Source organism: Pterocles gutturalis, unplaced genomic scaffold (genome assembly GCF_000699245.1).
Source record: "Pterocles gutturalis isolate BGI_N339 unplaced genomic scaffold, ASM69924v1 scaffold7910, whole genome shotgun sequence".
NCBI classification, from domain to species: Eukaryota; Metazoa; Chordata; class Aves; order Pterocliformes; family Pteroclidae; genus Pterocles; species Pterocles gutturalis.
In genome coordinates this window covers 109-27,005 of record NW_010145771.1, presented here as the reverse complement: position 1 = coordinate 27,005, position 26,897 = coordinate 109, and the positions used below count along the sequence as shown (strand labels likewise).

Genomic DNA, 26,897 nt, shown 5'->3' with positions numbered 1-26,897 from the left:
AAACTAGTTAAATGGAGAAAATTCAAATCTACCCTCGTATCAATCCACAAGAAGAAAACCTATTTCTTGACTAATATCACTGAAATTTGAAGAACAAACACACAGAGATTTATTTTACCTGAAGTTGTATTAACACAAGTACTAAATGTTAGTTTATTTTAAACTAACAATCTGAGCTTTAGGTTACTTATTTCACATTGATTTATTGGAAATCACATCTTAAAATGCACCAGACTATAACATTTTCCATGTCAGACTTCAGCATATTTCTATGGGCAGTGTCCTCTGGAATCCCTTTAGTATAATTTGGCCTTAAATTCCAGCAGAGTTCTTGTGCTTCTTTCAAAGTAAAACTTAAAATCATGAAATCCCTTCTAGTAAAGAACACACAAAAAAGCCAGCATACTCTAACTGACTATGAAAGGAGTGTAAACCTGGGGCTCACATACATATCTAATTTGAAGAATACTACTTAACTGTTTTAAGCAAAAATATTTCATACCTTTCTTTACATTCCTTTAATAGTGCCAATTAAAAAACAAGTTCATTCTCCATATTAACAATCCAGACCAAGAATAAAAAGGATACACCCACTGCTTTATTAAAGGTTGGATGTCTTTGCCAGAGACATTTGAGATAGATTTCAAAAACCCAGATGTGGAAACCAACATCTGACTCCACATGTGTGACTGGAACTTCTGAGATGAAGCAGTGCTGGCCAGACTCAACAACTTGTTGAAAACCTAAAATGATAAAAAGTTACTACTTTCACTAAATACTTTAATAAATAAAATAAGCTTTTCTGTTTAGCTTCAGCTGAATTACAACTAAAGGCAAATACACTCATTATCTGATAGCTGGCCTCAAAAATAGTCTTTCAAAATAAAGACATTTCAGAAAATTATTTGCTTGTCCATATCAGAAATTGTGATTTGCAGACACAAATGTATTTTTACTTAAGGCAAATCATCCACGATGCCGAGAAAGGTCTGAAACCCCATCTTCTTAATATGAGAAATGGTTAATGGTAACACAATATTAAACTAAAAATGTCTTATTTGCTTATCACTGCTACAGGCACAACTTATCATGCCGTTTCTTAACAGAGCCGAATTCAGCGTGGAATACAGAAACATGCCTTGGCATCCATTTTCTAGATCTAAGCACCTCTATATTTCAAAACTATGTAATTCATGAGGTTAGTCACTGCAAGAAGGTGTGGCCTTCATTGACCAAATTATAATGCGGGGAGTTAGGGGTGCATTTTTAATCAATTCTTTCCACCTGAGCTTTTTTAAAGAACCAACTTCCTTGAAGTTACGTATACATCTGCACAAACAAAATCCATTAAAAGACCATCAGGTTTCAAAAATTATCTACAGTAAAACAGATCACTGACTATATCTGCTTTTTAGAAATAAAACAGTCATCAGGTTCTCTGCTTTGCTATTCCTTTTTAAAAATTGCAAACAATAATTAAAGTTTATGTAAGGAAAGCTTTAAAAAAGGTGCATCTGCTGTATTTCAACCTGACAGCAGCTTGTAATAGTTCTGGCACAAGCACATTCACGTTTTCCTTAAAAAAACAAAACAAACAAAAGGAAAAGGAATCACTTAACAAACAATAGGAAAAGGTACCACTCAGTTTCTAACTGGGTGTTTGTTTATAGCACCCTATCTTCTTTAAGGCATGCCACAAAATGTTTTAGTAAAGAAGAAAAACCACAACTCGACAGAAGTTTAGCATTTCAGAATAAAACCACAATCTTCTATCCAACTGCTTCTTCTAATATAAAGATATATGCTCCCTCTAGTACTGAAAATTTTATACAGTGGAGAGAGCAGAAACTGGATTCTCATTATTTGCATTATTTATAATTCGATTAGATTAGCCCACAGCAACACCAGTTAGGGTCAGTAAAACGGGCCCTCAGTGTTAACAACCGGCCATGATAACACAAAACAATGAAATACCTTAACATCAAAGAGAATATGCAATATATAAAAGTATTATAAGTTATGTATCAGAGTAACAGCTAACCTTATCCTAACACAAATGATCTTGTTTAAACTGAAAATACAAATGGAATCCTATGATGATCTGTTTTGTTCTTTCTTAAACTCCATGAATGAACAGAAATGCAGCTAAAGACAAAAACTTGTGTATATTCCACATAATAATTTAAATACCTACCTGTAACATGAACTCCATGCTAATTCTGTTCTCAATCAGTCTCATAACAAGATGTGCTTTACACTGGAACATAGTGTAATACTCCCAGGAGAGTGTATGAGGGTGTTTGATAGAAAAATGTAAATGTGATGCAGGGCTGAAAAAATAAAAAGAAAACCCAACAGCTCTCTATTTTGCATTTTATGGAATGGAACTTAAAACATACCTTAGCAACCAACATTATAGCTGCACCAACAACTATTTACTATCTCTTCCACTGTTTTAAAGTCATAAATTATAACATGCTTAAAATGGCCACATACGTGTACAGAAAAGACACAGGTGTATGTACCCGGCATACAGCAAGTACTCTATAGAGAATGGCAGGTAATAAATACATGCTGTGTATTACTGTAAAGACACTGGTAGGAGCAGCAACCAGAGCAAGGAATCTGTGACTTGAGTCTGCAAATTACTCATTAATTGACATTTCCCCTGCTCCACTTCTACTTAAAAGTGATTGTACATAGTGAATATCTTATATTTAAATAAATATTTGTTGCAATTAAAGAAAAACAAGAGTTTTAAAATTCACACCAGATTTTCAAGTGATGAGCCAAAGGAATTGCTTGTTTTTTATTTTAGTTGGCATCTTTATGCTTTCAATACTTTGGCAAACTGATGTCTTTAAATCAGATAATATGCCAAAGAAGACTAGGGAGAGCATCATGTTACCACTGCCACACTGTTTCCAGAACTTGAACTATCTGTGGTGCTCCTTCACACATACCCTTTGTGTCTATAAGCAAAATATTTCAAATGGTTTAATGTCATTCCATATCAGAAGGGAGAGAGTTGGTGAAAACCTGAAACTTTCAAAAAGAGAACTGATTTCTGGATAGCCTTAGAGGCTGTACAACAATAGAATACCAAGAGACTTAATTTTGATGGGCTTTAAAATTAATTTTCTCCACTAAGTTTTACATTTCAGAACACAAAGATTCTGACCTATAGCCCAGCTGAAAGTAGAAAAGTAGCTATAACACTGTAATTCTCGAGAAAAATAAGACCTTTTGCTCCTTTCCAATTATTTGAGAAGTAGCAATAATCAGGAGTCTGACTTAATTTTATTGATGAACCAAGGCTGTGGCAACTGTATTTTGTTGTGCGGTTTTTCCTTTCAGTTCTTTTCACTGGACACTTGAGTTTTCCATGAACAAATAAAAAACCTCTTAAGAAAGTGGACTCACACCATGTCAGGCCAACATCTTAAGAAGTGGGAATCCAGACTTATTTTATGCTGGTTAGTGGAGAATCACAAATTAGCCATTGTGACACAGAAAATACCAGCTACTTAAAATTTCTGGGCTCAAAATTCTATTCTTCCTCTGTGATTCTTGCTTATAGATATCCTAACTAAACCATTTCCAGATGGACCAGGCACTTAATTTATCCAAAGACCTTAGAAAAAGACACTGCAAGACAGAATGAAATAATCCATGAATTGTAACAATCAAAGATAAGTGCTATAAGCCTGATCTTTATGCCAGCTATCTCAGGAAAAGACTGATCTTCCAAAACCTTCAAAAAACCTACTAAACAAACCACCTTAATTTTGACTAATCTTTCTACACAATCAACAGACGTATGCCAGCAAGAAGTGTTCCACCAGAGCAGGACCATCACTTGGCTCCTGATCTGCAGTTCTCAAGGTTTCAGGAGATGGCAAGAATCAAGGTAGCTCCAAAGCTTAATAATTTTTTCCATCCTTCTATTCACTGAGAGACTCCCTTGACTTTAATCATGAATGCCTGTTTAAACATCTTAAGAAGATATAAAAAAGAGCATTTCTAAATTTAAGCAAGCACTACCTTTCTTAGGTAGACTCTATATGAATAAGCAAGTTTACTACTTGCTGTTTCTAGTTGATAGGCAATTGGTAAAGTTCTCCTTATCAAAATTGTCCTGTTATTTTGGATACTTCTCTATTCCAAGGTAGGGAAGGGTTAGGAACCACGAAAGAATTTAAATGGAAGGAGGAAACTGAGGTTGTGGCTCAGACATTACATAATAATTTGGTCTCAGTATAAAAAATTATTTATCCAGCTTCAAATTATACAGTTGATTGACTTTGGTAAAATTCTTTTCTTGAAAATTACAACCAAGCCAGGAGCCACATTCTTGGCCTTCTTAAATTTACTAAGTGTTGATTGATTTTGGTACTGGTTACCTTATTTAACTGAAAATCAAAACTGAGACAAGTTTGCATTTGACAGTTATGTTTGGCAGTTCATTCAATATTAATACATTTCTTCCGATTATATTCTTCTTCAATCGTTATACTTCTAAAACTTTTATTGAATTGGCACCACCTGAGAATTAAAATTAGCAATATGGACCCAGAACCTTTGTCAAAGTGAAAACTGAACTAGCTGTTCCATGGAAATTTATAACGCTCATGCTCTCAACAACATTCTGGTCATTCAATGTAAACCTGTCAATATGCTTCTTACATTTGAAATACATCTATATAAATTTATTGAGGTTTTTAATTTTTACAACGGGGTGGTACCAGCACAATCAAGGACTGAAGAGAACCAAAAACTGACAGGGGAGAACATAAAATGAAAACATAATACACAAAGCTTTGTTTTGAAGCTTTCATCCATACAGTAGTTAACCTGCAGTTTCCTTTCTTTCATTTTCCCAAGCTCTGTGATATTTTTCTTTTTAACTAAGTACTCTGGAGAGCAGTGCTTGTGTTTCACCAGACATAAACAGGAAGAATCTGAGAGACCAGTGTCAGGAACATATACTTAATTTACATACAAGGGAACTTTGCAATCTACAAGAAACAGCAAGTTGTAATTTATATTTAAGTGATGTTATTATTTATTAACAAGCTGTAATACCATGAAGCAGTGAAATAGCTGTAGAAAAAGCCTCTAACAGCGATACATCATATAGAGGAAACATATGTTTAAGAACATTAGAACAGGATTTTGTCAATTACTTGCACAATTATTTGAGCAATTTTAGAACAAATGCAATAAAACTAATAAAACCAGCAGTTATAAAGAGACTTCTATTTTAGTGAATTTCCTTTTTCTAAATGTGTCCTTTTTCTCTAGTTTCATCTGATCTCATTAATCTGAATTTAGTTTCTCTGTATAGGGGAGTATGTTGCTAAATTGTAATGCTGCCAACTAAAAAGTTTGCCAAGACCTAATTCAGTACCCCAAATTTTCTTTAAAAAGAGATATCTTCACCAACAGGATGCCCTAAAATGACTGCTGCTAGCTCTAACTTGCTTTTCAGAGGTATATGTAACAAACGCATACAGGTACCTGGTCTGCTTCACTACTTGAAAGAACAGGACAGTGAACTAAATCAAAATCTATCATGAGCAGATAAGCAAAACTGAATAATGGTTTGGTGTGCATACACACACAGGCTGCATCTGTGATTGTCAATGTCCAGAAAACATCGTAGCTGTTGAAGATTCTCCTGGCTGGGAAACTAGCCAGTATGTCCTATTCCTGATTTCAGAAAACACTTTATTCTTTTTCATCTCGCAAAAAAAAGACCACCATTCAAATTTTAAATGGGTTATTTGTATACTTAATTCAGTTCTACATCCAGAGTTTTAATTTTAAATGAACAAAATCTGGATGTGCACACAGTCAAATGCAAAAAGAGCCACTGCTGCAGACAGTTTTGGTTGTATTTTCATAATACAGGGGCTCTGCCGCAGCAAAGACTGAAGAAATTCACATATTCTCCCACCCCACCTGTATGTGATCAGCCTCACAGTTTTGCAAATGCTGCTCAAGAGCTTGCAAAGAGTAACTAGGTTAATAACTAGATTAATTTATCCAATAAAAGAAAAATCCAGTAAAAGGTTGTCACTGAAATCTGAATTAACTTACTGATCTGACTTCTACTGATAATTTTCTATCCCTGGTGGTTAGCACCGTCCAGTGCTAGTAGTACAGGAGTATCACAAAAGAGGTAAAGGGAAAACTCCTCAACAAGCAATACTGAAACTAAAGTAATTGGGAAAATACAAACCCATCCAGTTCACAGTTCCCAACAGTACTTCACAGATGACTGATCTAATACTTTTTTTTCCCAATTGATAAGAAATCTCAGTATAAGATTGCAAATTGGTAACTGAGAGTAGAAAGAAAAAAAACAGCAAAGAAAAAGAAAACTGATGATACTGTAAAAAGCCCAAAGATTACTAACCACTCCAGAAATAGCTCAGGTAGTCTCATAACAGCATTGGAGACATTCATAATACTTAATTCCCGTCAAGATTTAAAGTGAAAAAAAAAATAAAACTACAGTGATACAATATACTCAAGATGTACTTTGTGAGATTGGCAACACATGGACAGCTGAAGTTCTTAAGCCTTTGGCCTGGTGCTACTCAACACACCCAAGGCATATATTAATGGCCCCATAAAAACATACTCTGTAATGACTTGCGGCTTAAATAAACATACTTGTCTTTCTCTTTTCCTCCTCCGAATATTGGATGCAGTAAAACTCCACCAGTCTTCAGTTCATACGCCACTATTTGATCTAACTCCTAAAAAGTACAACATACCTAAATAAGCATAATTTTGAAAAGTAGAGAAATTATTTAAAGAAGACAGGAAAGTCTTTCATACCATTTTTTAAGCCATACCCCCTAATTAAACTTGTTTACAAACACAAAGAGCATTTTAAAATCAGACATGTTCCTCAGCAGGGCGAAAAATAATACAACAGAAGAAATTAGCAGTTAATACTTGTTCTTGATCTGGATTGTGGGTCAGCCCACTATAATACTTAACTACTTAAATACTTAACTCTAAAGAGTTCAATAAATAAGTTGTCTCTGACCAAAAGGAATAAAAGTGATTAACATTTCCTTGCACTGGAAAGACTGGTTGTAACTACACAGTAGATTGCAGTATACAGAAGCTCACCTTGACCCATGCCCAAGCCAGACAGAAGCTGGCTCTGAACTGAAACACGAGTTTGAATGTGTTGTGCTGTACCCATGTTAACAACCAAACTTCAAGGCAGGCTGCTGGCACGGACTACCGCCCAACAGTCAACATGGCTTTTGAACCAAATCAAGTCAGCTTCAGCATAGGGAGAGTGAGTTGATGTCTGTCTGCAACCCACTGTTAGTCAAGGAATTTCTAAATGTTGACATGTATTGATATTTACTGATTCATATCAACTTACACACTTTCATACATTGACAATACAATCAAAGCAGTACAGGCAGAACCAGAGGCTGCCAGTGACAGCAGCACCTTTTAGTTCCATGTGGAAGCACTTAGCCAACTCCTAGAGAAGAACATGAGCAATTTCTGCTGCATGCAGCAGTGAACTCCCAGGTAGAGCTTTATTATCCAGTTCTGCTGTTTTCTATAGTACCCACACCTTTAGCACAGACAGCACAAGACCGGTGAGCTGAATGTATTTGAGGCAGATAAAGATATGATATTGGGTCATCATGTGACTAAGGGACATAAATGGAGCTCATGGGGTTAGGAACCTAGTTTTTGGAAGAGGAAGGGTAAGAGAATGTGATGAAAGGGAGAGGAGGAACATATACATCTTTCTGTAAATGAATATTACTTGTAAAGAATGAAGAGTCACTACTACTAGAAAGTACCTGTCTCAGAGCATTACATTTGGAAATATAAGGTATAGACAGAAATTTATTTTCCAAGACAGGAAATTCCTTCAACAGGGATTTTTTTACTGCTTCATTATTTAAGTTAGTACTTAAATATTAAAAGATACCTGATCCACTATTGATCTAAGCTAATACTGGAGCCCTTCTGAGCTATCACAGAATCACAGAATGTTTTGGGTTGGAAGGGACCTTAAAGATCACATAATTCCAATACCCCCTGCCATGGGCAGGGACACCTCCCACTAGCCCAGGTTGCTCAAAGCCTCATCCAGCCTGGCCTTGAACCCCTCCAGGGATGGGGCATCCACAGCTTCTCTGGACAACCTGTTCCAGTGCCTCACCATCCTCACAGTGAAAACATTTCTTCCTAACATCTAATCTAAATCTACCCTCTTTCAGCTTAAAACTGTTACCCCTCATCCTATCACTACACTCCCTGATCAAGAGTGCCTCCCCATCTCTCCTGTAGCCCCCTTTAAGTGAGAAGTGGAAGGCCGCTAGAAGGTCTCTCCAGAGCTTTCTCTTCTCCAGGCTGAACAATCCCAACTCTCTCAGCCTGTCCTCACAGGGGAGGTGCTCCAGCCCTCTGACCATCTTTGTGGCTCTCCTCTGGACCCACTCCCAACAGGTCCATATCCTTCCTGTGCTGGATGGTCATCACTGTATAAGTTCACCAAATGTATCTCCTTATGAACCCCATACTCCATTTTAAATGTTTAAAAAAGTACAATCTTTTTTGACTTTTTCTTTCTGTTTTTGTGTAAAAGCCAAACATAAAGAAGAAAACTAATTGCACAGACAGATAAATGAAAATTAGCATTCATAAGGCAGTTGCAGAAACACTTTGGTTAGTATGTTTGGCGTTTTTCCTTGCAGCAAGTGGGAAAAATATTTTAGCTCTAAATTTTATCACGACTAAACATTTCTTTGTATTGCAATGCAAATCTATGTTATATTCTGGTTTTATATTGCATCTTCTTTGATGTAAAATGTCTGAAAGATATAGAAAATACTACTATTATGTTGTTACCTGTTTAATCCAGTGGCGATACTCATTAACACCAAAGGTTTTTTTCATCCAAAGGCCATAAATATAACCAGAGATTCCCTTTAGCACCCATTCATCTGACCTATAGCAAGAAAGAAGCATGAATTATAGCACTTCAGAAAGTATTTTGTAAGGAGTGGTATTTTTGACCAGCTCAAAATAGCCACAAATTTCAGCAGGTTATATAACAACTTCTCTAAGTCAATAGGAGTCTGATGAGCTGTGAACCAATTTATGTAACTTGGCACCTGGATGGGACTGATGAAAATGAAAAGCCAGTGAAAACTGAACTTTTACCACAGAAGCACAGGTAAAAATATAAAACCAAACTATTTTAGCTGAAACAGTAACAATAAAACTGAGGAAAAGGACACTAAAGTTAAAATAACTGCTAATCTATATGATCTTAATTTTTTAATAAAAATCTCAATGGAATGCAAAAGATTTGGACAGCAAGTAGACAAAATAGCTATCTCACAATTTGGTGGACACCCATTTAAACACCTCTTTGAGAGTTATGTTCTAAGAGAGAAAAATACGGACAAAAACTACAAAATAATAATGAAACAGAATTCTAAATGTAAGAATGACATACAGAATATGATGAAATTAATAAAGACACAAAGGGAGTCCTTATGAGGGAGGAAAAAATTATCTTCACAATGGAAGTAGACTAGAAATAAGAAAGAGAGCAAGAGAAACTATAATAGCAAAATCAATCATCAATTGCAAAACACTTGGTTTCTTTTTCTTTAAGCCGAGGATACTCTGGGAAATACACTTTGCCATGAAAAAAGTAATGGGCTCCTTTTCCCTGATTTATAAAGTGTATGTAAAAGGCTTTAAAATAAACACTGATCAGAACTGCAAGAGCCCGTTGCAGGAGATTTTCTGAGGGATGGAGCTAAAGGCAGCTTACCACCCCAGTGAATGTGCCCATTTGACACCAATTGCTGCATTCCACTCCCTGAAATTCTTTGTAATTCATTAGTTCTGTGCTCCACAAGTACTTCCCATGCAGACTATGCTTCTTCATCCAAAACATCTGACAGAAATTTACTGACAATATAAGAGTCTCCCATCTAATTTTCCAGGTGCCTAAGCACACTACAACATTCAGTAACAACAATTTCTGAGAGAATGCATGTTCAATTGCTACAGTCTTTGGAACCTTTGTATCTCACATTCTCCTCTCAAACAAACAAACAAAAAATCTCATGGATTTTCATTTATTGAGCTGGTTTTATTATTCTTCCCTTTTTTTTTTCTCCTTTCTTCTACAGTTACTGTTGCACTTATTCTTCTGATAAAATGAAACATGCAAACTAGAATTTTATTTTCCTAGATTTTCCCAGTTTCTAGAGAGTACGATGGTAAAATACTTACCAAGACATTCTGGATATAAAACATCCAAAGAACTGCTGGGCCAGGGCCTGTGCTAAGCACCTCCTTGTTAGTGGAGTTTCATCTATAATCATTGCGCTGTGTAAGAGATTTGTGCTGGACCCCCATAAAAAGAAAATAAGACAATATGAGCACAAGCTCCAAAGAAATTAAATAGAGACCTTGCTTTAAAAGCAAAACCAAATAAAATAATTCCTTCACCAGTTTTCCAGTGAGATAGTAAGATTTTTTTTTCCTAATACCCTTAACCCAGGCAGATCTGCTATTATAATCTATATACAACTCTGTGTAGAGCCAAAGGAGCTTGTTTTAACTAGTGAAACTCTTTTGGACTCCTAGTACCCTATCCTAGCTGAAGAAAAATAAAACATAATCAAATCTGCATTTAACTTGGTCTTAAAAATTTCATGCATGGTGTTTCTAATTCATAAAGAAAACCACTGATGATTTTTTTCCTACAGGAGATACAGATCCAACATCTTTATAACAGATAAAATTGGAAATGATGTTAAAAGCCTGCAATGACAACAAAAGCCAGCCTTTTCAAACTAGAGAGCCCAAAACTCTGGCTATAAAAATAGTAAGAGCTTCACATATTTCTCAATAGTCTTGGGTCTAGAGCTTCCAAGCCTGCAGATTTAGAAGGTGTAATTTTCTCAAATACTAACCTGAAAATACTCATGGATGCATAAGCAGCTACTTCAACATAAGCTTCATCAATAAAAACAGTCTTGAAACAGGAGTATGGGTAGCGGCAGGTAAGAATCTCCTCATAAAATTCAAACACCTCATGAAGGTATGACGTGGTATGTTTGAGCAATGGGAGAAGTTGTGGTAAGCAAAAGTGAGTCACCTACAAACAAAGGAAAATTAGGTACAAGGCTGACAAATACATTTAAATCCATAAATATCAAGTTTGTTACATAACAGTAAAAGAAAGCCCGCAACACAACAAAAATATAGTTGCTGTAAATTTAACAGAAAAAAGCAGTTTCAATCTGTGATGATGACTACCACGGCAGAAAAGTGCTCCAGGATGTCCATCTTAATTGTGAGAGCAACAGGAAAGTAATTTTTAGCAGACAACGCACAATAACAGTGTCTACCTAGCAATGTCTATCGTGTAAAAACACCTGACATTTTTCTTGGATTTTGCAATCCAATGTCTTTTGGAGATAATATTTTTCTTTTATGCAATAAAGCATTAGCTATTTTCAAATCAGTCAAGCAGTGCCCCTGTTTGGAAGACTTGTTACAGCTAACACTCCAAGTAACGTTTGACATTACTGTGTTTTCCACAGACTTAGGACACAGCCAACAACACTGACTTCAGCAGTGACACAGGAACCAAGTTAAGAATGATATCTAACTTCAGGTCGGCTCTATAGAAGCCAAACACTACAGAAATGTAACAGTTTAGGTTTTTCAAATATCAACAACTGACTTTTTTAACAGCTATTATCTTTCACAAGTATGTCCCACCAGAAAAAGTCAACAGAATACTATTGCTGAGGACTAAAATCTGATGTTTGCCTTTGGATCAAGTAAAACAGCTATTTCCCAGTATTTTCCTGACATGCTTTCAAAAGAATATACAGGCCAGTCTTTACGGTAAACTGGTAACTTCACCTGTCTACCAAGTGCGTCCTTACCCCACTATGAAATTACAGATGTCAATATAAACTGGTGGACTTCAACATTATGGCAACTTTCTGTTCAGAATGAAAACTCAATGTGAAATCCAGTTCAGGAGATTAATCAACTGTATAAAGATAATTTTCATCTACTACCAGCAACAGGATGGGTTTAAAGCTATTTTGAGAAATACGCTGTTACCAACTCAAACTAAATTAGCCCCATAAATTCAGGCATAAACAGAATTATTGTTCATTCAAAGGCTTTACTTCAGAGATAAATTTAAATACAGGCATTACGAGACAAGTTTTATCATATAACTGTACTAATGGAGGTCATATCTAGACATCCCTGTATTTGACCAATATATACTGGTTGCAACATAGAAACAGTCACTAATACTTTACAAAAAAAAAAAAAAAAAAAAGGAAGCCTCTATGAAGATTATTACCTCGTGCATGTATGGATCAACAAGGATTTCAAAAGGTCCTATTGCCAAGGAGATGTTAGAAGCTGCAGTTGGAATAGTCAGCATGTAATGAAAAGTCTTCTTTCTCATATCGTGGGTATACACAGTTTCCACCAAATCCCCATTTGAAACAGCCACCATTGCAGCATCTACAGTATACTCAAGTTTCCAGGTACACAACTCAGAATATGAATCAACACAAGGAAACCAAAATCTAGGGAAGTCAGGATCGGGGGAAAAATGATTAACAATTATACTTCTCCTTTTCACAGATAATTTTTCTCTCAAGTATCAAGCTATCTTAAATACTTTAAATGTTTACATACTGACTCCTCCCATACATTAATTTCATAAAGCACTACAATTCCTTTGCCACTACCTCCTGCTGAGCTATAAAGACTAGAAATCCTAATTACTCATTAGATGCTACTTCACATCAGTAAGCTCCTTTCAAGCACAAATTAAGTTTTAGAAGTTTTCAAACTTACAAACAATTCCTTCTAATTCTTGCATTTCCTACCCTTTGAGATTAAATAGGAAATACAGTCTAACATTCAAAGACAGTTTTCTTACCTTGTAGAATTCTGATAACCACATGAAAAGACATGAGCCCCTCTTTCTGCCATGCTGCCCTCCATGTTGGGTACCACAAAATGAAGGCCTCCTTTTGGCTGGTCCAGAGAAAAGTTTATATGCACCTTCAGGACTTTTAACTCTGCAGCACCAAGACCAAAATTAGAGGAAATATACACAGGAAAGCTATTTCAGAATAATCATTCAGTTTTGGACTCTTGGTCTTTCAAGATTATGTGTTTACTTCGCTCTCATGGACCTCCAGGTCCACTTACAAAGCACGGCTCAAAAGCTTACAAAACGGATATGAAATTTATAAGAATCTTTATTAATTAATAAAAACTGCAACTGGAGTTACATTTCATCTTCCAGCTCCCCAACAGCAAAGAATCTTTACACAGTAATTGCACCCTAACCATGACCTCCTCTGTATCTTGATTAAATATTTTCTACAAAAACTGCATGTAACAGTTACATTCTTAAAAGACATGCTATTGTCATTTGCAGTTTCTTAACACCTCTTATTATAGTTAAAGCTTTTCCTGTAACTGAAGTGTCTTTGCTTTGGTTTAGTTTCACAGAAATCTCACCTATGAATAGGCTGGCAAGAAAAGAAATTCAGGCATATGGTGAAATTTATCCAACAAGTCTCACCATATTTTGCCATTCAAACTTTGAAAATAAAAATCATACCTGTTTGCATAATGCCCCTTCTAGGTTTGCAAGTAACACAACAGAACTTAAAACAAAAATTTAAAGAAACAAGTGTCTTTCCCATTAAGGTGTGTGAGTCAGCTTCATTATATAGTTGTTTTTTCTCTCTCACGTCTCACAAATCCATGGGCAAAAATGGTAAAACCATATAAGGAAACCAATACAAGAAACTAATAAAATCAATGTAAGAAAATAATCAGTGTTGGAGGGTAATTTATTTAAAAAGTTACTTGTTCCAGGATCTAGTATACCAGTTCATAAAGTACTCTACTTTTCACTATTGAATCAGTTTTAAACCAACCATTCCTCAAAGTGAGATGGGAAAAAAAATCAATATAGCTTTTTAAATAACAAGCATATAGCAATATCCTTGTAAATTATCTTCTTCGTTGGCTCATGTATATTGTAGGCAGCTTCAAACAATATAATTTAGCACCCAACATGCTCCATTACACCCACATCCTCTTGTATAATTCTGGGCTCATGACCACCCAAGAGTTTGTTTGTAAAGGGTGGTTAGAACACTGGAACCACTTCTCCATATTACCTAGAAGTGCAAAGATACAGTTGAGGAAAAAAGGAAAGATTAACCACCATTTCATAATGTAATGCTGCTTCTGTTTATTTAAATCAACTGTCTTCCTGTGTGAACTCATAGCTAACAACTCCACGGAACCTTAAATTAAGCTTTCAGTGTGGTCTCTTTACCATCAACATGTTTCCACAGCTCCGAGGGAACCTTAATGCAGAGTTCTCCATTTCCAGCATCTGGGTCCACAGCACTGACTGCAGCAGCATAGGCATTGGAAAAATAGTTGAGATTCCTCCTGTCAGAAATACACAGTTAATTCCTAAAGTACATGCTGAACTACAAAAAAACAACTTTTGAAGACAAAGGATTTCTATACTGAATTTCACGGTGCATGTTCAACCAAGTGTTTTGCTGTGTTTTTAAAGGAGGGAAGGGAAAAGGGAGGAGTCAAGACTAGATTTCAATGACCAGAACTTAAAGCTAGGCTCTGAGAGAAGTGATCCATGATCAAAAAGACTTAAGCAGTAATAATCACCAACAAATTCAATGAGAAATGCTCAGTGCTCTTTACTTCCCAATAAGAGTAACATTTACGCTTGCTGGAATTGCCCAACTAAAAATTCTTGTTTTGGAACATACTGGATTAAGTTTGTATGTTTACTCTAAAAAGATCTGTCTTGAAGATCTGCCTCCTCATATACTGCAGTTTTGCTTTTATGTTGTTTTTCCAAATGTAATAAGATTTTAGCATGACAATGGTATTTTTCCCCCTCTTAGCTTGGTCGATAAGCAATAGTTTTACCTTATGCTCTTTTAAATATCACATAAAATACTGGATGCTAGAGTTTTGGCTTTAATAGACTAAAATACAAAAATATGTATTATATTTTTTAGTCCCTAGAAACAATTTTTTTTTTAATGTTACCATAATTTGTTTATTAAGGAAGCAGACACAGATTTTTGTAATCAGGTTTGAGCTGTTTAAGCTATTATATACTAGCTGTTAATTGACTGTACATTTAATTCCAAAGCAATACCATTACTTCAGTTATGGCTTAGATTAATTGTTTTCTACTGAAATGTACAGGAACATGCATGTGTCTGCTGTTACAGCAATTATGAGCAAGACATGATCTTCTTATTTAATGTGATTATGTTCAGATACTGGAGGACCAACCAGACAAGTTTAAAAATAACCTTGCGTTTGCATCTTTGCACTACAGCTTTTATTCTTTTTCAAAATGGATAATTATACTCTGTAAAACATGGAAGTAACACCTTTCTTAAATTTAATTTTCTAGTATAGAGTTCTCCAAACCTTGCACAATTCTATACCTGAAGAGAAAGTGTTTGAATTACTGATCACCTTTTTCCCATAATTTCAAGTATTGAGGTGTGTACCACTTATTAATCCAACCTTCCACGGAATCTGAGGTCCACACAAAGCAGACATGATCTCATTTCAGGATTTTACTTTCATCTAACCGTTCTCTGTTCACCACCCACAGAGAAAACAGCATTCAACCCAAATTACAGTACCTTACTTGGAAGAATGAAGGGTAATCAACCATGCCAGGATCATCATCTAAGTCTAGGTATGTCAAACACCATGCTTATATTCCTAGCCTTCCACATCTAAAAAACTTTGCTAAAACACTGAAATCTATTGAGAACATATTTTCATGCAGTTCTTGATCTTTGGCAATAATAGTGCACAAATTCCCTGGCACCACTACCAAGACTGAGAATGTTAGGAGCAGTAAACTCGTCTACTTCGCTTGGAAGCTTCTGCAAACAGGACGTGAATAGCAAATGGGAGCATATGAGCATAGAAACACCCAAATCCTAAATTTTAATATATAATAACTTTTTCCTTTTTCATAGCTGAAATGTACTGAAAGATAGGATATAATGCCAACAAGTTTTAAAAGCACAAGGCTGACTTTGTACACTGGAATATACTATAACTTTGGCTATGGTTCCAGAACAATTCAGACCAATTTAAACTCCAGTCTCCTGTCTCAGCTACAAATTCCTGCTCCCTCACTCATTAAGGAGACTACTGTTCATCTGACCCTGTGGTGATGCAGCTGGAAGTGCCAAATGGAAAAAAAAAAAAAAAAAAAAAAAGTCTTTTTTTGCAGACAGCTTTGAGTTGGTTTCGCTCCCTGATCTGACACACTGAGGGGTCAAAGTGCTCTTACTGAGGCACGGGAGACTGTCAATGGGATTATAATCACCCCAACTGATGTTGCTTTAAACTGTCTTCAAATGGCATCCTAGGAAGGCAAGCAAATACTGCTGGAAAAACTCTCTTTAAAAAAAGACTACATGACTAAAAGCTATTTTAGTTAATTAAAGAAACTAGCAACAGCAAGTAACAGCAGCATTCTGTTAGATTGTAAAGCCTCAAAATTTTTCATTTTAATCTAAACTGGTTCTGAAATTACTGATAGGGGATCCCCTTCCAATACATCAGTGAGAATTTGTTCCAAGTTTGAGGATCATGATGAGCTTGTGGTTGCATTTTAAACATCAATGGATTCATAGACAGGAAAAATTTATGATTTTATAGCAAGAAAGGTAGACTCCACAGGGCTTAACATTTTATGGAAAACAGTCTATTCTGATATTTCCTTTTTGGTGAAATGTTTCAATTCAAATGGGTGATTCATTGTCAAAGGAATCCATTAAAGGCTTAGTACCACAGATCAGTTTTTTCATAGGTTGAACTATTCTCAATAAACTGGATATGGCCATTTTAACAAAAACAGGGCACATGCCAAAAGTTACAGCCCAAGGAACAAAGATTTTCCTAATGCTAAGTATAGATTGCCAATGAAGAAGTAATATGAATTCATGGTTTTCCCCAGTAGAGATACATTTTATTATCAGAATGCACCCAAAACACTGTTAATTACAGCCCAAGTGCATGCTTGTTGACTGTCTGGAAAGAAGCAATCCTGCAAAGACTTCTTTTTTAAAGCTACTCATTGACTCCAAACACCTCCACGTCAACTTTCCATAGCATCTCTCACTACTATCTGCAGCAGTGCTACTTAACTGTTACACAACCCAAACACACAGCCTGTAAACCACTTTCTTCCTGCAGTACTTCACATCAACTTGACAAAATAAGGTCTTTGATCCACATTTAATTCATTACTCTTCATTACCTGTAATTAATTTGCTATTCTATTTTGCTTTGCAGATATAATTAGTATACGGTTTTGAAATCTAACCCCAAAATACACAACATATATAGTGTATTTTTTTATATATATACACACACACATATATAAAATATGTACACATATAGATAATTTATTAAGAAGGCAATGATTTGAATCTTTGGCACACTGAAAAACCTACTTTTCATTCTTGCCCAAGGTTAAGGGCCTTGTCGTCTCTTTCTTCAAAAGTTCTCTACATCTTTGTTTATCTCTAACAAAGTAGTGTGGTTTTGAACCCAGCTAGCAGCAAGCAAACACCACAACAACTGCTCACTCACCTTCCCCCTCCCTGCTCTGTGGGTCAGGGGAGAGAAATAAAGAGGTAAAGGGAAAGGAGACTCATGGGTTGATATAAGAACAATTTAATAACTAATCTACAACAAAACAATTTAATAACTAACCTACAACAAAACTGAAAATAATAATGATGATAATAATAGGAATTTATACAAATATACAAATGAGTGATACACAGTGAAATCGCTCACCACGCAATGACCAAGGCTCTAGCCCGTTCCCAGCTAACAATCCCAGAGCAGGGAGAGTCCCGAAACCACAATCCCGGAAAACAGATACAAGCCTGAACATCTGACAGACCAATAGCTGACCGAGAGACCATGATGACCTTGAGAGAGGGGCAACCCAGAGGAAGACAACCTGGAGCTAGAGGTAGCTCTTCCAGACAGATCCTCATCTCTATACTGAGCATAACATGCATGAGATGGAATATACCACTGGCCAATTTGTGTCTCAATCCTAAACCTCAGGTCGAATCCCAGGCTAGTAATTGGGGCTGTGCTCCCTCCCAGCTTCTCCTGCACCTGCAGACACAGGCACAGCAGAGAAGCTGAAAAGTCCTTGACTGTCCTGGCAGCAGCTATAAACATCAGTGTGTCATCAGCTGCCTTAGCACAAATCCAAAACACAGCCTCTCACTAGCTACTATGAAGAAAGTCAACTCTGTCCCAGCCAAAACCAGGACACATCATCTGTAACGAATTTACAACTAGATAAGCACCATACCAGTGGAAATGAAGGCTATTTATTGCAGCAAAACAACACATGCTCTGTGCACCAGTAATTTTTCTATTTTGTGCATAGGCTAAAGGCTTGATCACTGACTTCTCAGAAGAAAGAATACTGCAAGACATGCCCTGAAGGCTACCACACTGTTCTCTCACAACTCACTGCTGCTTGTAACTAAAGGAACAGTGAAGTTGGAGGATATCAAAACATCTTCATATTTTTAATGTTTTAAAACTACAGGCTTCAAGGTAAAAAAAAAAAATAAGCTGAACTAGTGAATGAACAGGTATAACACTGCCAAAGGTTATTGACATTGAGTACCTGTACACAGGAAAGCATTATGTGCTCGTTAGCCAGCTATACAGAAACATATCTTGCTTTACACAGAAGTAACAATCAAATGCAATAGCTTCTCATCCCTGCACCATAGTTATCACACAAACATGTGAAGCACATAACCAGGCAACAGCAAGTTCATCACAAACTTCACTTATCACAGATCAAACCACTGCATCAAAACTCAAAAATTTTGCTGCAGCTATTTAACAGTTTAAAATCTTACCCACAGGATTAAGAAACAGAGATCTCATTTGCTCATTTTAACATAAGAGGGGCTGAGATAAAAGCAGTTGTCTCAGCAGTCAGAACACATGCTGTGGGATTTCTACATACTATAGTCCAAAAAACAAATCTCACTTCCCTTATATTGACAGAATGAAGAAAGCAACAATTTACAACAAAAAGAGGTAAGATGAGAAAGACAGAGGCAGCTGTAATACTCAACAACAGCCCCAAGACAAGATCCAAACATTCTCCAACACTCTGCAGTCTCTGCAAGATTTAAAACTCTTCCTTAAAAAATATGAACAAAATGGGATTCTCTGCCACCTTGTGTACACAGGGAAAAACTATGTGAATGGTTTTATACCTCACAGCACTGTCCAGATGCTTGCTCAATCAGGGAGGAAGTGACTGCATTATGTAAATTCACCCATCTAATCTGATATGAAAAAGCTATGATGTCCTGAAGCCTCAAGAGGAAATTACAAGAGAGAAGACCTACTTTATTTCTAGAGAAAACTTTAAATGTTCTTTCAGTTGTTGCCTGAAATTGTGATTTGGGACTGACAGATAAATCTGCAATGGCATCAAAGCTGAAAATATATTTAATGTACTAATTAAAAGTTTCTAACATTTCCTTCAAAATTCACCAACTTTTAATTACCCTTTTAGTGAGGGTTTTTTGTCAATTCAGCAGAAGTGACAATAAACAAGACCAAAAAAAAAGTTGTTTCACCTTCTGCAACACTGGAAATCTGAACTGACAGACACCATATGTCAATGATTTTTGCATCAATAGATTATAAAACCCAAAAGTATAACTTGAACTAAAAACAAGTTGAATGTTCAAATTCAGAACACAAAGACCTGATCTGACAGATCTCACCCAAGTAGCAGAGAACATCATGGTGAGACAGAAACAATTTCAGCTGGCGCTGCCTGTATTTAGCAGCTAATGCTGTCTTTTATCTTGACCTTCTCAACCCTCTTTTAACTATATTTTCTTGCATGACAAAATTTGCACAACATAAACAGTTAACCACTTCACTTCACTTGAAACATAAGCAAACACATCAGCAAACATAACTTCTCAAGTCACGGATGCTGTAGTAAGTCTTCCCAAAGAAATAATTACAGTGGCTTTAAATACAGAATTTTCCATTTTTAACTGAACTCTGTTGCTAACTCAGTGAGTAAGAAGTCTTTAAAATATTTTAACTGTGACAAAAAAGTAGGAAAGAGTCCGTTAACACCTTTTCTACATATTTTATGCATTCTTTCAGAAATCAACATTTAAAAAAACCAAAAGCATCATCAAAAGCAAGACAATGTGTGCATACAAAGCCTTAAAACTTGAAATAATTTTTTACTTGCTAAAAACCACAGGAAAGAGTAAAGATATAAAACAAATTATTTTAAATAAACAGGTTGCCAAGAACCATCTTAATTTCTCATTTACTAGTTCAATAGACTACTCTAGAAAACCATGCAAAAGGTATGTATCCCTGTTACACCAGAAACAAAACCTGATCACTAATCTGTGTCTTGTTCAAAATAATTGATATACCTAGTTCAGCTGCAAGGATACAAAGGACATCACCACTCAACTTGCCATGACAAACGAGAACTTGGAAGAGGTGACCAGCAGAGAAAGGACTGATCAGATATAAAGACTATTACAAACCACTGCTGTTTCTAGGAGCAGTTCCTTGTAGAGAAGGGCAGAGGAAACCCACTGATAAATTGGGTTTTTTTGAAGTACTAGAAAACTAGAGTTTTTCCATTTCTATAATTTCTGTTTGTAATCCTGCCTTAAAGCCAGAGATGCTGTATTTAGTAAAAATTCTGCTACCGCCACAGCCAACACCCAGCTGCGACCATGCATTTCAATGGAAAAAAATACACGTCATATAACGTTTCATAACCCATGTAGCCTTTGACTTCTAAGATAAGGAAAAGGGCCATACTAGCTTTTTGTTAAGAATATTTGGTGACCTCAGTCTTTCTTAACTATGAATAACACAGAAGTTAGGAAACACGGAGACTTTCTGTTAAGTTTGAACAGCAATGTGAAAACCTGCAGCAGTGAAAAGCACAGGCCACAGCAGCCCTGTGTGAGACAGTATTTTACTTTGCGTGCATTGTCTTCCAATTTTGTTTACTGCTCTTAAACAGGATAATATGTAAAAAGTGATGATGTTCCACTACGCCACTAGGGCATTAAACAAAGATCTCACCTTCTCCACAAAATAACAGAGTTATCTCTCCTGATCCCCTTCTTAACATAATGGGGCAGTCACTCCGATCATTTTAAATGCTGCTACTTTCTCACATCTCCTGGAATTCAGGATTCAGTTACTACAGAATCACATGATGGTTGAGGTTGGAAGGAACCTCTGGAGGTCATGTGGTCCAACCTGTCTACTCAAGCTGGGCCATCTAGAGCCGCTAACCCAGGATCCAGCCCAGATGGGTTCCTACTCAAGCTGGGCCATCTAGAGCCGCTACCCCAGGATCAAGCCCAGATGGGTTTTGAATATCTCCAAGGATAGAGACTCCACAACCCCCCTAGGCAAATCGTCCCTGTGCCCAGTCACCCTCACAGTAAAGAAGTGTTTCCTGACGTTCAAAGGGAACCTCCTGTGTTTCAGTTTGTGGCCCCTGCCTCCAGTCCTGTCAGTGGACACAAGTTAAAATAGATGAAGTTCCATCTGGACACAAGAAAATGCTTGTCTATTGTGAGGGTCATCAAACACTGGAGCAGGTTGCGCAGGGAGATTGCAGAGTTTCCATCCTTGGAGATACTCAGAACACGACTGGACACAGCCCTGTGCAAGCTGCTGTAGCTGACCCTGCTGGAGCAGGGGGACTGCACTAGGTGATCTCAATAGGTCCTTTCCAACCTAAAGGACTCTGTGATTTTGTACCACAATGTGAAATACGTATAACACTTTCACTAGAAGTTCTTTATCAATTCAGCAACATGTAAATTCAACCAAGCCAGCCAAAAGAAGTGTGAGAACATAAGCATACATTTCAGTAAAATCAAAAGAGTGACTTGGTGAAAACATTTGCCCATAGTGCTTCTCTTACTGAAAAACAACCAGATACGACATTTTTACGAAAGTCTCCTCCGCTATCTTTCGCACAAAACAGGTGGGAAGCTACATGTTTTTAAACTTTCTCTTCAAGATCAGGTGGTGAATAAATTCGAAACTTTTCCTTCAGATTTCAAAGTGAGTTTAGATAACATTCTAGGACTTATAGTTTAATCTACGATGCTAATAAATAAGGAAAGTTTGATTCCTTAGAAAAGGTCTACTTTCTAGCTCTTCAGAACAATTAGTACCCCTCCAATGAGGATTCTGAATTATTGACTTATGAAGCAATAGCAGCAAAAACAATCAAGTCACAAAACAGACAGGAATTACAGAATTAATAGACTCAAGTGATTCAGGATCAGGACTCAGACAAAATTTCAGAACTCTGATATGCTATTCAGTGTCCTATATAAATCAACATTGCATTTGCAAACTGCATTATTGAAACTCTTGCATAAGTGACGAATAAAGAAATATAGAGTGTCTGCCATAAACAAATAGCTCAAATCCAAGGATACATAACTTGGGTTAAAAAGTAGCACTTAAATCTCAGTAACTGAACAACAGAAGTTCTCTTTAATACCTAAGTTTTCAGGCAATAGTCAGAGAAGTTGTCAGGTTTAACCTGAAAACTTGAGATGGGCTAAGAAACATCAGAAAGGCTCTAGTCATTAAGGCAATGAGTAGACAATCTCTTACAGATCTACCTACATCACTTGAGAATGTCACTATTCTCACAAACCTAACTAGCAGTCTGCAGTTTCCTTCAGAGTATCACTAATTCCTATCTGCTTTCATCAGCTATATGAGTTAACCAAGGGGATACCACCTCTGAAGCTGCTTACTGAGCCCTCTCCATCTTTCAGCTAGCAAATCTCTCAGAGCAACCGCGGTTCAAGGGGACACAACAAATAGCTGAAGGACAGTAATAAACATCTTATTTTAGTGGTCCAATAGTTAACCTGATACAGTCACGTGATTTGCCTTATTTCTACTATTTGTTTCAAAGTAATGAGCTAATTATATATGAGGCTATCTAGACATATTTAGTAAAATCAGAAAAAATTCTTACAAAATCCAATTAGGAAAACGGGAAATATTCCCAAGAACTTAGATACCATCTGAATATTCTTTGGTTTAAACAATGGGAAGGAACAAAAATCATCAGCCACTCTGACACTACACATAACAAAAATCAGGGCAATTTTGCATGACAAATTATCAGAACATAATAGTTTTGGTCTATATAATGTCATATTGATGCAACCAAACTGATTTAACCAACCATGGTGAAGTAAAAAGCAAACAAAAAAGAAACCACAAAAAACCTCACAAAACCCAAAAACAAAAGGCAATCCTCTCATGTGGAACTTTCATACAAATGCAGTTGCATCACTGTAAAATGTTCTCTACAAGAATATTAAAAAACTGCTATTGCCACAAAAACGTAACCAAATTGTCTGTACAGAAATGAGTGTAAAAGTTGGGCATAGATAAAGCTGAAGTCCATCAAAGATAAAACATTTTAGCCCTACATTTTCTTAACAGGGAAAAAACACATGAGAAGGACAGTTTCTTAAAGCACTGAGAACACTACTGGCATCCACCACATTTTTCCCCATAAAGTACTTTTTTAAAAGTTACTGATATTTTTACAAAACAACGCAAAGAAATGTTAGTAAAAGAATTTCTGAAGAAGATTAGCATCAGTCAAAATTATTGCCAGAATACTTTCCCAAAATTAAGTCACCATACCAAAAGTTAACTGTTTCTGTCTGAAACTTATGTTACCATTAGGAAATGACCAGGTAAAACTTGCCAGTACAATAAAATAGGTCACGCTTAACAGCCACAGAAGACACTACAGCTGCAGAGTTTAAAACACATCACTTACTGCTTTGACTCATGGTGACAAACCTCCAGCGTTGGATCATTGTAGATGAAAGCTGCTTCTAAATCGTTGACTCTTACTCTGTAAATCCGACACTGCTTACTGTTCAGTTTGATTCTATTCAGGTTTGCAACTGTGGGAAATATTGTCAGTTCCACATAACCCTATGAAAACACAAATCAAAACTTTCTGTAAAATCTTTACCAATTCACAAAGTAGAGATATATACAGAAAATCCTTATTAATGCCTTTCAAAGGAAAATCGTAGGTAAAAAAAATTATTAAAAAATTTATTTAAAAAGGAAATTTGTTATGCCCTTCTAGATGGTTAGAAAACATTTCCTTACATATCATTTAACAGGTGAATTTTCCCAGCTGTGAAATAACATAAAAAACTTAAAAATGACTGACAATCATGCTTGTTTTACTGGAAATGATCTGCCTCTATTGACCACATTTCAAGTTACAGGCTTCACTATGTTTTTCACCACTCTGTTTTAGGTTTTGGTATCTGAGCTTGAGACAGTGATTTTTAAAACCTAAGCAGAATCCATTTAGCCAGCTATCTAAATTCACAGAAAGCCTCAATGCCTTCAGGCCTGAAATGGTGAAAGTCTCTTCAAAGCCTCAGTGAACTCGCATATAAGCTAGAAAACTCTATAACCCTACCCCTAACATAAGCTAACACTGTGTTGAAGGTCAGTTTTGAATTGCAAATTGCTTTGCAATCTTATTTACAATGCAGTGACGTTTCTTTCAGAAAGCTTTTCCTTACTGAGATTAAAGCATTCACAATTAGAAGGTAAATTATTTGATGCATCTCAAAGAATGACAGATTTACGAGACGCATCAGATTAGAAAGTATAAAATATAAAGAAGACGAAGAACATAACGAGATTGTGTGTGCAGTTGTTTCCCCTAAAAGCATAAAGAAAACCCAGACTTTTACTTTCTCCTTTCACATTTTATTAGAAGATACTTACTACAACAGACTTTCTCTGAAAATTTATGTTGTTGATACAAACTACCTGGTGAGTTGTGCTGGAAAAAAAAATAATAATTTAAAATAAGTAAGGTTTTGCACACATGCCAGCATTTAAAATAATATTTTAACCCACTTTTAAGAAGACTGAGAGCTCATACATGATGTATGTACATATAGATAAATACTCCATACAGCATATATTTATATAAGGAGAATTCACGATGGTCTAAATCTCTTACATGGTCCAAACCAAATAATGAATAGAAGTTGCACACAAGGTCAAAAGAAATGTCCAATAAAATCAAAGCATAGTATCGTACCACTATGAGTATTACTAGTAACACAGGAGGATAACAACACTGCTTTTGAACATCATGTAACAGTATGTAAAAATATAGTATTACTAATGGCACAGAGTCAAGTTCTAACACTTCAGTGCTGCCCAGTATCAGAAAGAGCACGCAGCTGTAGTATTTGCAATCAGAGGCCTGTGGAAAATTTACCTGGTGAGTTGATGCTCATACATAATTTATGTAAGCAGGTACTATATATGAAAAGAGATATAGTATTTGCTTTTACAATTAGTAAGTCATAAGAATTTATTATTTTAAATAATGGCTACATATCAATCAATATAGGTATTTTACACAAGTCAAATGTATTTGCTCAAATTTTGAACTACTTATTAGAACTCCTGGTAAAAAAAAACCTCAGATTAAAAAAAAAAAAAGAAAACAAATAAAAAATAATAATTGCAACTTTTAAAAAACTTTAGAAGTTATTTCTATATTTTTTCTGCAGTAAGTGGCATTTTCACCACACTTCAGTTCACAGTAGTGCTATTCACAACTCAAGATACAACCTTGTAATAATTCAGCTTTTATGCCACACCAGACGTTATATGCACATACTCATGTACCTTGTGTTTTTAAAAAGTGACTTTGTTTCAGCTGAGCAAGTTCAATAAAAATTCCTACACAAAAATTATAACAGCTATTATCCAATGATGGATTCAAACATTACCTAGACATTAAAATGTGTATGATAACAAGAGTGATTCTGTTTAGAAATACATTTGTGTTACAGATTTATCAAGAAATCAAGGAGATATAAACAGAAACATACAAAGATCCACTGAAATCCACAACCAACTGCTTTACAGCTTGGTTACAACCAAAATAATGAATGAGTAAAAATTACAGTTTGCCTAACAAAGCTGCTTGCTGCAAATGCAAGCATTTTATATATATACAAAAAAGCCCTTAAGTCAAAAGGGCTTGACACAGCAGTAAGAATGAAACATGGTAGCATGGTCTGTACTGCTGACATTGTGTGGAGAGATCTCCAAGGTTTGAAGAGCACAATGTAAATATCTTTAGAAGATGAGACTACATGGTTGACAGACTCACTGTCCATGAGTCCATTTACACAATAAAACATACACCTACAACATATGCTTTCTGAGTGCAAGCTACACCATAAGCAATGGTTCCAACCTTCTCAAGTAAATAATTACTGATCAGCCTGTGGTGTTTCAAATGTGCACTGGTCTCAGGTACAGCAACTTAAAAAAAAATAGATACTTATAATTTATATGGTCTTGGGCTCTCAAATCCTTTGTCTCCTTTCTTCCTATTCATCCTGAGCAGCAGCACTAAACACCCACTGCTGACTGTCAAACTGGCATCAACATCATCCTCGCTTGATAAGTCCTTCGATTCTTCCCTGTGTCAGCTCGGATTTGATTACTCATCTCCCCAGTGGATCTGCGACTCCCAGCTGTCAGGCATCTTCAGCTCCAGCAAGCATCATAGTTATAACACGAACAGCCTTCAGCCTTTCCACAGGACC

The 26,897-nt window shown here is 36.1% G+C and overlaps 1 protein-coding gene across 1 annotated transcript in view; it reads right to left on the bottom strand.

Moving 5' to 3' along the window:
• TAF2 (TAF2 RNA polymerase II, TATA box binding protein (TBP)-associated factor, 150kDa) overlaps positions 1 to 26,686 on the bottom strand; it is a 61,292-nt gene extending 34,606 nt beyond the window's left edge. Inside the window, exons 1-12 of the mRNA XM_010085484.1 lie at positions 26,634 to 26,686; positions 25,045 to 25,099; positions 24,065 to 24,225; positions 14,426 to 14,544; positions 13,004 to 13,145; positions 12,413 to 12,644; positions 10,995 to 11,179; positions 10,309 to 10,422; positions 8,905 to 9,004; positions 6,682 to 6,767; positions 2,195 to 2,330; positions 589 to 743 (exon numbers count right to left, since the gene is read on the bottom strand). Coding sequence (XP_010083786.1) covers positions 589 to 743; positions 2,195 to 2,330; positions 6,682 to 6,767; positions 8,905 to 9,004; positions 10,309 to 10,422; positions 10,995 to 11,179; positions 12,413 to 12,644; positions 13,004 to 13,145; positions 14,426 to 14,544; positions 24,065 to 24,225; positions 25,045 to 25,099; positions 26,634 to 26,686 — 1,538 coding nt within the window. The remainder of the gene's footprint in view (positions 1 to 588; positions 744 to 2,194; positions 2,331 to 6,681; positions 6,768 to 8,904; positions 9,005 to 10,308; positions 10,423 to 10,994; positions 11,180 to 12,412; positions 12,645 to 13,003; positions 13,146 to 14,425; positions 14,545 to 24,064; positions 24,226 to 25,044; positions 25,100 to 26,633) is intronic.
• Positions 26,687 to 26,897: the final 211 nt, after the last annotated feature.